This window comes from Aythya marila (assembly GCF_965140915.1).
Source record: "Aythya marila genome assembly, chromosome: 1".
Classification (NCBI taxonomy): Eukaryota; Metazoa; Chordata; class Aves; order Anseriformes; family Anatidae; genus Aythya; species Aythya marila.
This window is the reverse complement of record NC_139042.1, coordinates 86,946,373-86,962,072: the sequence shown is the minus strand read 5'-3', so window position 1 is coordinate 86,962,072 and position 15,700 is coordinate 86,946,373. Positions and strand designations below refer to the sequence as shown.

Sequence of the window (15,700 nt, the reverse complement as noted above, 5' to 3'; positions counted from 1 at the left end):
CAAGCTGGAGCTTCCCGTGCCTTAAAGCTTTGTTTCCTGCCAGAATATGTGGCATTAGAAAGGAGAGTTAACAAAGGAATGAATATTGGAGGTCAAATGCCAGCAAGAGGCAGAGCCTACCAGGTGCTTTGAAATGGCTGTCATTTCTGAGCCTGGATGCTGAGGCATTTTATATCTGGGTGGAGTCTGTCCAAAAGCTCTTCAGGCTGACAGGAACACATCTCAAAGTACTGCTCTTTCTGAAGAGCACATCTTAACTGAGAAACCTGTAAAGAGATTCCTTCTAACCTCAGTGTCAGCTAGGGCTCCGCCACTGAGCTTGCTTCAGGGCAGTAGTGCGCCATGCTGTTGCCAGCCTGAGGGATGATAGCCGAGGGGCAGAAGAAGGCCTCTTTATTCTGTTATTTTGAATGCCTGTAATTCCTCAGGAGATAAAAACAAACAAATAACTAAATAAATAAATTTAGTGGTCGTCTGCAGAGAAATGCAGGAAAATTTGAGTAAATCTTAATCCATTGTGAGAACATAAAACTCAACAAGAGATTGAAGCTATTTCCTATTAATTTACTAAGAAGTATAAATATATGCCAAACTTTCATGTGCTTCTCTTTATATCAAAAGGAAAACTGTTTGCTTGTATTATTCCAAAGGATTGCCTTCTTGACAGGACATTGTTTTATTGTTCTGCCCTATTAATTCTTTCACAGCATTCATAGTTTGTTGCTAACTTCTGGTATATTAATTTCAATGCAGATGCAGGATTTTTTCTTTGTTATGAACTTTTTTTCTTGTTTCTGCATACATTCAGCTACCCTTTGTATGTTGTATTTTTCAAATGTTACAGTTTTCTTATAATATGCAGGTAAACCAGTATTCGTAAACACAAGGACATGATACAAATCCAAACTGGACAATAGAACTGTGGCATGGACATATCTCCATTACCTTAATTTCAATATTTTCTGGGGTTTCATGTTGTTAAATTTGGTACAGTAGATGCTGCTCTGGAAACTTTTCTTTTTAGCACCTGGATTCATGAAAAACAAAGTTTTATATTTTCACAGTAGCGAATTTTTTTGTTTGGAAATACAGGAGTTGAATTCTGTAAATATATTTTTGTCAGGTCTCAATAATGAAGACATTGAAAATATTAACCAGAAATGAAGGATACCCACACAGGCATATAAAGCAAAACTAAATACTGTATTTAATAAATTTACCAAACTTTTTACTATCTGTCTACTAGTATAGAAATAGAGGAAATTACAGAATACTGTTATTCTTATGTGACAGTATTTGATATTCATTTTCATTGGTGCAAATTACAATCTTACATCAAAGTCTAAGGAATGTATCTTAGTCAAAGTCTTGAAAGTCTTGGGAATGTGTCCCAGGAATTTCAGAGAGAATCAGTTTCTCCTCCTATCTCAGAAAGTTAGATCATATACGGTTAACTTTATACATAGGTCTCAAAAGTAAAATTGAAGGCACTAATGCCCTTTGGATAGTATGAATTTGAGGTGTAAAAACAAGACTTTTTTTTAGTAATTCTTATCTTCATTCAATAATTTATTCAAATGATTGAAGTAATTACTGTCAAACAAGCAACTTACCAGACTTGCCTAGACAGTGAAGTGGTATCTTCTATATTCCTACAGTATCTTAGTAATTTTTTTTTTCATTGTTGATTATGCTTTACAATTGTCACTTCTGCATGTTATCTTACAGTTTTTAGAATTTCAGAGGGGTCCATCCTTGTCAGAAAGTAGTTTTTGCACTACATGTTATTCTCTAACATTGTTTGCTGAGTAATTCAAGTGAAGAATTATAAAGAAATATTGGATAACTGAATAAGCGACAACAACGCTAAGCAAATTTATAGTTAAATCTTATCTTAGAGAATCTTTTAAAAGAGCTGCTAAGCTTTATAGGATATATGGAGGGCACAGTGATTTCAAAGGGATTACTTTATAGAAGAATAAATTGTGGACTTCTTACTGGAAATTTTTCACTAGTAAAGAAATCGCTAAGAAATATATAAGCAACCACACTATGTCAAACTCCAGGGAAATATTTTATAAACCCTCAGAATTAAGTGCTCTCTGTAAAGTTATAGCCATAGATAGGTGATCATTCTCTGATGAAGGAGGAATACTAACTATTCATGAAACAAAAATCAAAAAATGGAACGTATATAATGTTCCTGTAATAAATGCAAGGAAATTCATTTTTCATCCAAGTTCACGCATGTAAGTATTGTTTCCACATTTAAGTCAAAAAATAATCTGCTGTGCACTGATCACAATTTTTTTCACCTTTGTACTTACTTCAGCCCTCAATGGGAGAAAAATGCTTTTCATCGCTTTATCAATTTTTGCTCTAATGTGTGCTGTTAACTAAGGATGTATTTCCAGAACAAAGAAAAACAGAAAGAGAAATACTTACTTCACATGCACTCTGTTCCCTTAAGTAGTGTAGGCATATGTGCCTTCTCTGCTCATTCATGGAACACTTCATGTGGCACAGTGATGAATGTACCAAATGTATTGGCAGTGGCAGCCAACAAGTCAGTGTCAGGTTTTTTTTTAAGCATTCAGACTTGACTAGTGTCATTATGCTGACACCAAGTATGTTCTGCAGTTACCTGGGAAGTTTTTCTTTAATGCTTAAATGTGGGTAACTGAAGGTTTTGTGAGTCAATAAAAGATTCAGCTTTTACTGAATAAGTTCAATCACTGATGAAATTCTGGCTCTTTCTGCAGGTCAAAGATGTAATGAAAAACATCATGGCTGGACTGCAGCAGACAAACAGTGAAAAGATTCTGCTGAGCTGGGTCCGTCAATCGACTCGTAATTACCCACAGGTCAATGTTATCAATTTCACCAGTAGCTGGTCTGATGGATTGGCTTTCAATGCACTCCTTCACAGTCACAGGTAGGAAAACTAACTTTTCATTGTTTCAGCTAGCTTGTAACAGAAGATTTTACAGGGCTTGAGGATGGTGTATCTATTATGTCGTTTTAGCTATTTACTGAGTGGGGCTTTCGGCATTCTTTTAAATGCTTGCCTGTTTGCTTTCAAGTGGGGGCTGTATTCCATGTCAGACTGAAACCTCTTGCAGAGGAAGAGGATCTGTTTTCCCCCAGCACAACTGAGGATGCTCAATTCAGATTATTTTCTGGAATTTTAGTATATAAGCAAGAAGAGAGTCTGAAAGAGAAGTGCAGACTTGGAAACTTTTCAGAAGAGCAAGCAATAGATCCAAAATTCAGCCTTTAAAGGTGGTCCCACAGGGAAGATCCAAAATTCAGCCTTTAAAGGTGGTCCCACAGGGAAAGAATTTTCCTGTAGGCACTTGGAGGGGTACAATGCAGTGTTTGCTGAAAGTGTCAGACAGTTGCTGGACTGAAACCATGGATTTGCCTTGAAGGTACACAGCTGGAGAAGTTAGCCTTTGTTTTGCTTTTATGTTGCCTTTATGTTGCTCCCCTAGCTGTTTTGAGTATTCTCCCTTTCTCAGAAGTTGACTAGTTCTGGTCTATGCTATCTGAAACTCTGTCATCAGAGATTCAAAGTCCTCTAGTGGTCTTGTGTACTTGGATTAAGGAAAAGGTTTTGCCAATTATTTTTCTTAAAGGTCTACCTTGTGCAGTTATGGCACTACTTGATACAAAGCAACATTTATTTTCTAAGGTGGTAAGCCTCCTGATCTATCTTTTCATACTTTTATATCTCTCACTTAAAGAGTGAGTACTGCAAGTTGGCTGAGTGTTCCAAATTATTGGTGAGAGCTGAGTTTTTGAGTGAGTAAATGGGCATGTTCTATTTAGTCACAGATAAATTAAATTTAAAAGAAATTAGTACAATTCTAGCTTTTTTTTTTTTTTAATTATTTTTAGTTACTAAAATCTTAAAGTTTGTCAAAAATACTTACAAAAATACTTACAAAAGCACAATCTAAGACAATCTCTTGTGGTATTTAGGGCAGTTCTGGTATGGCAGTTTGCATCTTTCTGAGGTAGTTCTCGTGTGCCTCCCTGGTATGGAAGTTATAACACGCCTCTTGTGACAGGAGTATTAGGGCAGCTCTTCTGCCTCATGTACCTTTAGTGACAAAAGTATTAGGCAGTTAGTTCGGCATGGTGACCCACTGGAAAAGTTACTATCTAGGAATTTTGTTTGGTTTTGTGAGCTATCTTTGTGTCAGATCAGCTTAATTGTTACAATGCAGTGCCGTGATCCAGTGCAAGAGAAGTAGTGAAAGGACATGGATAGGCCTTGGTAAGCATGGGGAATGAAAACAGAAAAGAGGGAGAGAGAGTGCTAGCACCCTTTCCAGTGGAGTCCGTGGTCCTACCCTGTTAGATGTAATGTTAAACTGTCTTGAGTCTATGCTGGAGTAATGTGCTTGGAGAACTTCATCTTTAACTGGACTCATCAGCAACTGAGAAGACTTTTTCTTCAGTTTGCTACCTCTGCAAAGCTGTACTACTTTTATAATGGCGATTGTTGTTGGGGATGATTTGCTAAGGAGAATCAACCACTTAACTGTATAAGAAAAAGCTCATTAACAGGCAAATATGATACGTGCAGATAATAATTACAAGATGATGATGTGTTCAGACATACTCATTTTACTCTAGTAAATACATGACAACCACTACATTTGGTTACCACTGAGCTGGGAACTCAAAATGGTGATGTTGTATGGTTGGTAATGTTCTTCATTTGTCATATCAAAATATTGGTTTAGGGTTTGTCTATTAATAACTCATTTGTAGAGTTAATCACTAGCTACATCCTTCTAAGGCTAATTAATTTTGGAACAGGCATGCATATCCTTTCTTTTTGATCATATATACATCTTACAGTATTTATGTTAGATGAAAGCTCATAAAAATGTAAATTTATTATTATTTGGGGGAAGTAATTAATGTAGTTCAACACAATCTTTCCCTGGATCTTTCAGGAAATAGAGTGCTGTTTTTGTTACACTGTGAGTCCTGAGAAAGTGAAGACTGAATGTTTGCCCAAGGTTAGAGTATGTCTCATAAGTGTATCTCTGGGTTTTCTTCCCAGATCACTATTCCTCTAAATTACTCTTTAGCAGTTACAAAGAGTTTTTAATGTGTTAATAATATGATCATAACAAACTGCCATTCATTTCATGTATATATTACAGTTTGCAAAACTATGATGATCTAGATTTTTTATGACATTTTGTTTTTTCTTTCTATATAAAAGTTTGTTAAACACTGTCAAGTACTATATGTAATTTGAGGGAAGGGGTTGAATTTCTTCTGTTGTTTAAGGGCCTGATATATATACACATGTATATATTTTGCTTCACCACAAAAACTGTAAAATAATAATTTCAAATTAAAGCAATAAATGCCCCTTGAGTGGAGAGGCTTTTATATGTCATAGGTAATGTCCACTGCAAAATGAACAGTCAAGAAATGGCATCTAGCACTGAAGTCCCTACAAAGACATCTGTAAATAACAGGACAGTATCAGCCTGTTTCAGGCAACAAAACAACCTGAACCACAAAATTTCACACATTTTGATTATATGTCCAGGTAACTAGCTCTTGAAGAATTATCATTTGGAGGATAGCAGGCATGTCTTGCTTCAGGATATTGCTAAGGGCACAGAGGAACTAAAAAGTAGCTTTTAGTAGTGTAAACATAGAATACACTATTTTGAGAGGTCATTTACCATCTAATCTCTTGGTCCTGTCCAGCTAAGTAGTGATCTGCCCAAGTACATCATTGTTTCCTCCCGTTCCCCCTATTCTGTTATCCCTCAGAAGACTAGAAGGCACACTGGGGCTGCTATTCATCCATATTCATCCATATCCATTCTGCATCAGGATGCATTCTTTTGGGAAACAGCATTGTCAAATGGAGTCCTCACACTATAGACAACAGACTCTGTCACTAGCTTTCAATAACTACTCTTTTCATTGCTCATTGGCTCAAATGTTTGTATTTTTGGTTGGTTGGTTGGTTGGTTTTGTTTTCCCTGGGCACTCTCTAAACTTACTTTTTTGGTCATTTCCACTGATGGCCATTATCTTCTTTAAATTTGTTCTGTCTCTCATTTCATAGGTAGTTTCATTCTTAAGGACCTGGATATAAGAATGCAATTGTCCTGTAGAAATCAATGAATCCCTTTCAGTCTAAAGATCTGACTCCATGCTTGTAGATGATTACTTTCACAGAAGCTGTGTTATAATATGGGAGCTACGGATAATTTCTGCGGGCATGAATACCTCTTCATCTCCTTAAAGCATTGTCTGCGCACAGCCTTATTATGTGGAAAAATGCTATTTTTAACTGAAATACCAGGTTACTTAAGCCACACAGGAACACTGTGATACAGAAAAGACTGAATGATTCCTGCTAAATTTAGTGGTATATTGCTGCCTCTGTTGCATTAGGATACCTTTGGGAAAGAAAATTAGATAAATCTCAAGGGAAAAATATGCTAAAATTATATTGGATAACTAACCAGTATTGTATATTCAAAGGCTAAAATCACTGGTACTCTTTGGCATTTTAACTACGTTGAGAACTACTTTGGCAAATCAGTGTAGCCACTGAAGGCCGAAGTTGTAGCATGTCTATTCGCCTAGACATGGTATCAGTCTGCTTGTTTCCTAGTCAAGGTATCCAGTCAGATAGTCAGACTGCATGCTCAAAAACACTGCTTAACTCATCTGGTGCCTGAAATCAATAATCAGAAATTCCATTTTGTCCAGCTCTATAAAAAGAGCTCTAGATATCTAAATAAATCTCTTATTTACAAGTAGTCCCTGGTTGTGGAAGGTAGGTGCCTGCATGCCTGCAACCTCGGTGTTGTCTAGATAAGTCTCTAGGTGTTTGTATGTCATACCTTCTCCAAGGTTTTCTGCTGCTCAGGGCAAAGCTCACCAGCTGTGAACAAAACACTAATTTCCTGCTTATTATAATTTATACTCTTCAAACTCATTTTGTGTTTGCTGTTATAAATCTTTCATAACATTCTGCACAGTAAGCCTGTCTTGAGTGGAAGTGAAAAAGAATTACCCTGCTAAAGTTTTGTCTCCTTCCTAGTAGTTTGTGCAATTATCTAGGAAACAGCAAGCATACAGTCAAATTCCTGAGGTAAGTCTCCAAGACTGCAGGGTGCACTACTTGTATTCTCCTGGGCTTGAATCACTAAGTTATTGTGCAGAAGTCTCAGAGGAAGACCTAATGTTCTCTGAAGCCCTGAGTCAGTCATTTTTCAGAAGAACCTCTGTGCTTAGTGCGTCCTCTATATTGATTTTCAATGACTTCACACTTCATGTTCAGTATGCGGGAGCGCTGAATTGGCCTTCAAGATTCAAGATGCAATCAATAACATAGGTGCACTAAAACATTTGGAGTTTTCAGGAGCACCTACCTCTATCCTATAAGAATAAAAAGCCTTCTGTAAGAAACCCTGCCACTTACTTTAGTCATTTAAATGCAGGCACCTACTTCGGTGTCAGAGTGTCTTGGCTTCATGCCTAAAGTAGAGAATTTAAATGCAAACCCAACAAAAGGTGATCAGCACCAGGTTACATGAGACACAGTGTCTCACACAGACTATGCTTTATTAATATTTTGTGTTTACATACATAGTATGAAAAGCCATCTGAACACAAAACATTTTCTATTTAATCTCCTCTGTCTTCCATTTGATTTTGTTGTTTCTGCAGTTCTCCCATCTTACTCCTTTCTCTTCATTTTTTTTTTCCAGATGTTTTCTTATTTTCCCTGTGTTCATCTCAGTTTATTCGTTTGCATTTCATTCGTTCACTTTTTCCTATTGCCTTTTTTCCCCCCTTCGTTATTGTACTTTTTCACATTGTTCTCTGGGCAATTTTTGTATTGGAATGGCATCTTGAAGAAAAACAAGGTTCACTCCAACTGTCAGTTTTCTTTATGGTTACTTAGGACGTAATCTAATTCACATATAAAATCCATTTGTGAAAAAACCAACCAACCAACAAACAAACAAAAACACAACAACAACAACAACAACAAAAAAACACCGGATTTAAACTATATGTCCTTAGTTCCTGAAACTGTACAGGTTTTCATGATTTAGTTGTCAAAAATAGTCTTTACTGCAAATAATAGATTCTGCTTTTGACACTGAAGTCTTTGAGGTTTAGCCTTGACTTTAGGTGTTTCTTGTTTAGCCAGAAGAAAGCCATAAGGCTTCCATGTTGACCCTTAGGCTGTGTGCAGTCTTCATCACATTTAGGTGCTGTTAGGAACGGAAGTAGAAATAGTCAGAAAAAAAGGCTAACCATAATTTGGAAGTCTGGTATGTTAATGAACTCACGGTGGACCTGGTACCACGTGCCTGGTTTTTATGCCAACATTAGCATTGCTCCCAAATTGACTGTTAGAAATAAATGTTTTTCAAACTCAACTTTTTGCAGTTCACAACAGATAATTGCAAATATTTTTCATGAAATATATTTAAACTGCAAAATAAATAACAGTATAAACTATATTATGTTTACAGCATTTTTTGTATCTTTGATTTATTCTTCAACACCTTCCATGGTTCAGCCTCAATTTACAGCCTCTGCTATATTTTCGTTGCACCATCTTCATCTGTGGACTGCTCCTTCTGAGTGCTGTGGGGAAAGCAGCAGAATATCAGAAGGAAAGCAATTGAGTAGATAAAAATGGGAGATAGATTTACATATCTTGTCCCCCTGTACTCAGCTCTGGTGAGGCCGCACCTCGAGTACTGTGTTCAGTTTTGGGCCCCTCGCTACAAGAAGGACATCGAGGTGCTTGAGCGGGTCCAGAGAAGGGCAACGAAGCTGGTGAGGGGCCTGGAGAACAAGTCCTACGAGGAGCAGCTGAGGGAGCTGGGCTTGTTCAGCCTGGAGAAAAGAAGGCTCAGGGGCGACCTTATCGCTCTCTACAGGTACCTCAAGGGAGGCTGTAGCGAGGTGGGGGTTGGTCTGTTCTCCCACGTGCCTGGTGACAGGACGAGGGGGAATGGGCTTAAGTTGCGCCAGGGGCGTTTTAGGCTGGATCTTAGGAAGAACTTCTTTACCGAAAGGGTTGTTAGACATTGGAACAGGCTGGCCAGGGAAGTGGTGGAGTCACCATCCCTGGAAGACTTCAAAAGACGTTTAGATGTAGAACTTAGGGATATGGTTTAGTGGGGACTGTTAGTGTTAGGTCAGAGGTTGGACTTGATGATCTTGAGGTCTCTTCCAACCTCGAAATTCTGTGATTCTGTGATTCTGTGATCTTGGTTTTGACATTATCACACTCTGGTGGTATTACTAACTATATTTTCTGTGTCCATCTAGTCTTTGAAAAGAGAAAAAAAAAAAAAAAAAGCTACCACAGCCTCTCTTACATAATGTTTGCATGCTTTTCTAAGATTCACTTGAGATGCTACATAGTATTTATCTGTTTCAACGTAAAGTGTTCAGGGTAAGTGATTGTGTGAAACATTTGAGAACAGACACTTCAATATGGAAAACAATTATATTCACCATAGTTCGAGTCAAGGAACAGTCACATTGGAAGGTTGTTATACGTTGGTCTGTCTTCTTTTTCTACCACAACTACATATTAGGTATCTGCCCTCCAAAAACATCCTAGATAGTGCTAAGTCGTCTTTATTCATGATTCAGGTGCAAAAAGCTCAAGAATGGAGGAAACAAAACAAAACAAACACTTTAAGGCAGCCTTGTTGAATTCCCGTAACAAAGTGTGCACAAGCACAAAGCCTCCAACTCAGGAATACCTTAAAATACTGAGATATGGAAGGATTAATGGAAGGATATGGAAGGAAAGATTAGGATACTAATCTGGAGGGGATACCAATTTTGCATGAACCACTGATGTAATCTAGTATGCTTCCTTTTACTTTGATGATTGATAATAACAAAATAATTGCATGTCTTAATAAAACAATTCCAATTCCTACCCAGTAATTGGTGATATTTTCATTTCTCTTATCTAATGTTTTCAGTGAGGAGTAGTTGGCTTTTTTTTTTGTGTGTGTGTGTGTGTGTGTGTCTTTTTTTTTAAAGACCTTCAGAGTAGTGGAATTTGTATCTGAATGGATATTCACAGTGCATTCATGAAGGGATTAAAAGTAAGTAAGAGACAAGCATGAAGAACTAAGTACATATAATACACTGAGAGCAATATTCTCAGTAGGAAGCTTTCTCTCTCATAGTCTTTTATCCCCCCCCCTCCCTTCTCTTGTTTATGGCTGACATTTTATTCTGATCAGATATTTCTAATGCCTTTTCTCTGGTCATTTTTTAAGAGGTTATTTGGAGTGAATATTCCCATTTATATAATCACTTTGCCTTTTTGGACATTTACAGTCTATAGCAATTGTTTTTAATATCAAGTTTGAGAAGCAGTGGGGCACAGATTGCTTGACAAAGCTACAGTGGTATATCATTGAGTCCAAGGTGCAAATTTTCAGAATATAAACTTAGGATATGATTCCATGAGTGGAATGTAATGCACTTTATTGATTAAACAAAGCAGCAGCTGCTAAGTAGCACCAGGAATATAAGGAAAACAAAACGTTTTGGTAAGGAGGAGAAGTCAGTCGTTCTACAGTTGACACTGACCCTATTTTAGGCTCTAGATCACAGGAGCTTTCCCCATTTAATTCTTGTAATCTTTCTTCCTCCAGATAGGTATCAGAGATTTTTTTTTTTTTTTCTTTCCTTTCGCCTTTCTTACCCTTTAATCAGGGTTTTGAATTAGGAGTAAGTGACATTCATTAGCTTCCTCCTTGCTTCTTTAAAATGCTTGAACTTAGGCCAGGTGACTGCCTTAGAAATCCGTGCTTCACCACAGCTGTTTCTGCTTCAGGATGACAGATTGAGGAGGAGAGAAGGAAAACGGACTTAAAAAGAATTGATAGAAGCAAAAGCTTGTTTTCAGTAAATTGAGGGAAATATGGGTGTAAAAGTAATGGTGTGAAGAGGTATGAAAATACTTTTAACAAATCACTAGGTTACCTGCTACTGGATCCTGTTTTATTATAACTGTAAGAGTACTGGAGATATTTGTGAGGTTTTATTGTGTGTATAAAGTAAGAACAACATAAAAACAATCCTTAAAAAGGATGTAGTAGCTTTTATGATATGAACGTATTTCCTTTCTGCATACACTTCTTTGTGAATTAGATCGCTAAGTTGCTTTTTTGTTAAATGACTTTATTGTAGCCCAGTTGTAATAGTATTAGAACCTTTGTTAGATGTAAAGACAGTCTAAGGAAATAGCCTATTCAACATACATTTCTTTGTAATTATATTTTAGATAAAGATATGTAAGTTACAAAGTCTACTGAAAGTCTACTGATTTAAAGACTTGTGATACTGAAGAAATACTAAACAAATGAAAACACAATTATTGTATGAGCCTGTGATGTAAAAGTATCTTCAAAATGTTTTACTTTCTTTCTTTCAAATTCTTCCTTTTATAAATCTTACTGATTTCATAATCTTATTGTTGTTTTTCTGTAGGGGCCTGTGATTTAGCAAACCTTATTCTTTATGTAGAGATAGAAATATGTGTTACAAATTTAAGAGAGTACTGTTACTAACGTGTCTATACTAAGTAAAGAAATTGACCCCTAAATACAGTGAGTAGTTCTTTCTTCACTGTACTCATGAAAACTTAGCTTTCCATTTTTTGACAAAGATTTAGGAAGCAGCCTCTGAGGAGTAATTAGAGCAAACTTTGAAGATGCTTCTTAAAATTATGTTTTACTACTAGGGTCTGCAGCTACAAACAGAGCTGTGTTGGAATGGCTCTAGAAAAGCTTAGTGCAGCCTTTCAGTACATAAAGGGGGCTTATAAGAAAGATGGAGAAGGACTTCTCACTAGGGTCTGTAGTGATAGAGTAACAGTTTTTAACCTAAAGGGTAGTTTTAGATTGGGTATAAGGAAGAAATTTTTGATGATGAGAGTGGTGAGGCACTCTGGAACAGGTCACCCAGAGAAGCTGTGGATGCCCCGTCCCTGGAGGTGTTCAAGACCAGGTTGGATGGGGCTTTGGGCAACCTGATTTAGTAGGAAGTATGTCGTGTATCCCCCCACCCCCATGGCAGGGAGGTTGGAACTAGATGATCTTTAAGGTCCCTCCCAATCCAAAGCATTCTGTGATTCCGTAATTAATATATCGTATGTATATGCATATATAATTCCTGTTGTAACTTTTTTTAATAATTTCAATGTATGCTGTCCATAGTCTTGTCATAAGCAAGGTCTGTGATGTTTTAGTTGATCAGCTGGTGGCTAGCTGGAGTTCCACATGTTCTAGTTCTTTCTGACTTATATTTTAAACATTTATATGCCTGTATGTTTCTGGGGAGAGGAGTGAATGTTTACTAAGTATGTCAGCTTTGATTTACTCCCTGTCAGACATGAACCAAGCTGCAGATGTAAGAACGGATTTGCTCTCCCTTTCTACAACTTGAACAATACAGAGAGAACAGGTGAAGGCTTAGAATCAGTATTCCATTTGATTTCTTTTCTGTACTTTTTCACACCTGCTTGCTCCTATATTTAAACTCTTTTGGAAGCCATTAATAGCTACTAAAACTCAGTTTCAATGTTTTTTCATGGATTTTTAAGAGCTATTTGCCATTTGCCACAATTCATAATCTTCTAGCCTGTAATATCTCCCGCAGTCATATTTGACAGTATTGCCCTGTAAGTGTACACAGTAAAACATCTAGAGACTTTTTACCGAGAAGCTGACATTTCAAGCTGCTATTATAATGCTTATGTTCTAGTGATGGGACCACTGAAGTGTGTATAGTGAGGTATTCTTTTAACAAAGGGAATATCTGCTGAATTAAATTGCTGTTGGAATAGGGAGAGCATTTTCAATTATATTATTGTTATTATTTTTAATTAAGTTGATGCTCTGAGATCTGAGTTGCTGTAGAAGGTTATATACTTCTGAGTTGATGTGGAATGTTTGCCACCTTCTTTGTATTTTATGTTTACTATATTAAGAAAATACATAAGACACCTGCCAATGGTTTATTAAAGATCCTTTGCTAATCTTACAGTTACGTCTCAATTCAAATTTTTGCTATTTGTAGTAAAAGAGAGATGCTGAGGAGGATGAAATTGAAGGGAAAGCCTTAATGCTGTGTCAGTGCTGTTCAGCAATAGCCAAAAACTGAGTGTGTTCTCAACATGATTTCAACCACAGATCCAAAACACAGCACAATATGAGCTGCTATGTAGAATGTTAACCCCATCCCAGCCAGATCCAGTACCAACAGGATGCAAGAAATTGTGTAGACGTAAGCTGTGCTTTGGAAAGACCTGTATTTTAGTATACAAACCATTCTGATCTCACAGACTTACTACAACCATGACTAGATAACAACCTCTTAAGATTCCTTTTCCATCACCCTCCTGTTTCCAGACAAATTTAACATTTTAAAGTCTTTTTGCATGTTGGAAGGATAAATTAATGGCGATACTTCTATTCTTAATTAATGTTTGTAAACTTCTGCGTAGAGAAGCAAAATAGTTCATAACAACTTAGTTGTTACTCTTTAAGTCACTCTCAGAAGAAATTGGACAGCAAGGGTACATAACTGGGAAATTACTAATACATATATAGCATTTTTCCTTTGCTCTCTTGAAGTTATTACAGCATGATGTAGTGAACATTTTAGCTATATATTATAACTGTGGGAGACACTGTTTAAAATGAACTTTTGAAATCAATAAAAATGTAAGTAAATCTGTCACAGCTAATTGCAGCATTGCAAATTGTTTAGATCATACTTGATATATCTGTAGATAAAATTATATGTGTAAATGATTTCTGTTTTAGAACATTGTGTCAAAATCACAAATAGTATAGTTGTTTTTCTTCATATTATATGCACATCAATTATTGAATACCTGATTAAACTTGTTCTTCCCAAATGCCTGATAAAAAATTCTGATCTCCTAATGGATGAGTCTCAGATGAAATACCAAAGATCATAGTGTATTAACATTATTTATATTGCAAACAGTGCAACTGGTAATACAAGGGATCAGATTATGTATCTGAGCTGTAATTTAATTTTGTTTGTTATGTCTTTTCCTGTAAGCACATTTAATTTGTGCTGTGGGGCTTTTGCTTATATCAGCTGAAACCCATGATTGGAGTACAGTTCTGTACTCATCTAAAAAGTATGTGTTTTTCTAAAGGTTTTGATATGAAAAGTGTCCTGTGCAGTTATGCTGCCTATGTTCCCATGTTGTGAGATATTGAACCTGTTGGCCCATTTCAATCAGATATAGCAGAGACCTGTTAATATCAGCAGCAATAACATTATTAAACCTTTAGTGGAAAAAATGGTGGCTGGAGAGAGGAGGAAGGCTGCAAAATAAATACAGCAATTACCTGTCCTGCTTGGCTTGCCGTGAGCTAATTTTAGTGTGCACAGCCACAGCATGTGATTCTTCTTACCTGTGTGCTGTTTGGGACTGGAAGAAAGTGAGCAAGCCTGTGACAGGTATTAGGGGAGTGACAGGACCAGAGCACTATGGGTGGAAACAACTGGTTTGGGGGAATTAATTTATAGGCTAGTGGGATTTAGTGGGGGATAAGAAATGTGGTTAATGTGGTGGTGATGGATATGGATGAGTATAGGGTATAAATCCAATCGAAACCAAGCTTTGTTAGTTCCAGCACTGACTGAACAAGTTCTTTCATTAAGAAAACTAAAAAGAAGTAGCTGACACTGATGGATAGCAGTAGAATTATATAGTCTAACACCAAAAAAGAAGAAACTGATTGTTCTTCTTGTTTTTGCTTTAGACCCGACCTGTTTGATTGGAATGCTGTTGCTTCTCAGCAGTCACCTGTGCAACGATTAGACCATGCATTTAACATAGCCAGGCAACACCTGGGCATAGAGAAACTCCTTGATCCTGAAGGTTAGTACAAATTACATTATTTTCTGTAGGTTGAAAATCAGTTTTTCCATTCAATTGGTTGTAGCTGTACTTTGCACAAAAGTTTAATGTTTAGCAAGATAATTCATAAACCGAAGACAAATCCTTTGTTTATATTTTGTTAATTTTTCTCTGTATTGAAATAGCATCAACACTCCCTGTGTACTCAAGAGCAATCTTTCTCATTCTGAAGTTTGGGTCCAGAGTTTTAAGGTGTACACATGGGTATCAAGATATCTTGAAAAGAAGCTGATTTCTGTTTAAAGAATTAGAACATGGAGTTCATATCTTCTGGAAAGGTCAAATTTTCAAATCAGCTTTCAATATATGTATCCAAAATGGAGATTCAAACTGTAGCTAATTGTATCTTAAAATACAGCTATTTTATGTTAATTCAGTTTAGCACTTGATTGTAGATGTAACTTTTTGCTGAGTATCATCGTTATCCTAGACTTGCGGTATTTTTCACCACTGATCCTAATGAGACTCTGTTTAACTCAATAAAGAATGACTTAGGAAGTCCTCTCTTCTGTGCTTCCTTATACAGTCTTGTTTGAAAGAGGCCTAATTTTTCACGTGATCTTGTTTATTTCTATCTATTCCATGTCCTTTCTTTATTGCTGAGAGACTAAATAATTACCCTCAGCAAACATTTCTAAAACACTCTTTAAGGCAATTTTGAACAGCCATTGTAATTCT

The 15,700-nt window shown here is 36.6% G+C and overlaps 1 protein-coding gene across 10 annotated transcripts in view; it reads left to right on the top strand.

Annotated features, from left to right (window-relative positions):
- DMD (dystrophin) overlaps positions 1 to 15,700 on the top strand; it is a 1,245,415-nt gene that overhangs the window by 379,514 nt on the left and 850,201 nt on the right. For all 10 annotated transcript variants that reach the window (XM_082770266.1, XM_082770264.1, XM_082770258.1 and 7 more), the window contains exons 6-7: positions 2,763 to 2,935; positions 14,865 to 14,983. In XM_082770266.1, coding sequence (XP_082626392.1) covers positions 2,763 to 2,935; positions 14,865 to 14,983 — 292 coding nt within the window. The remainder of the gene's footprint in view (positions 1 to 2,762; positions 2,936 to 14,864; positions 14,984 to 15,700) is intronic.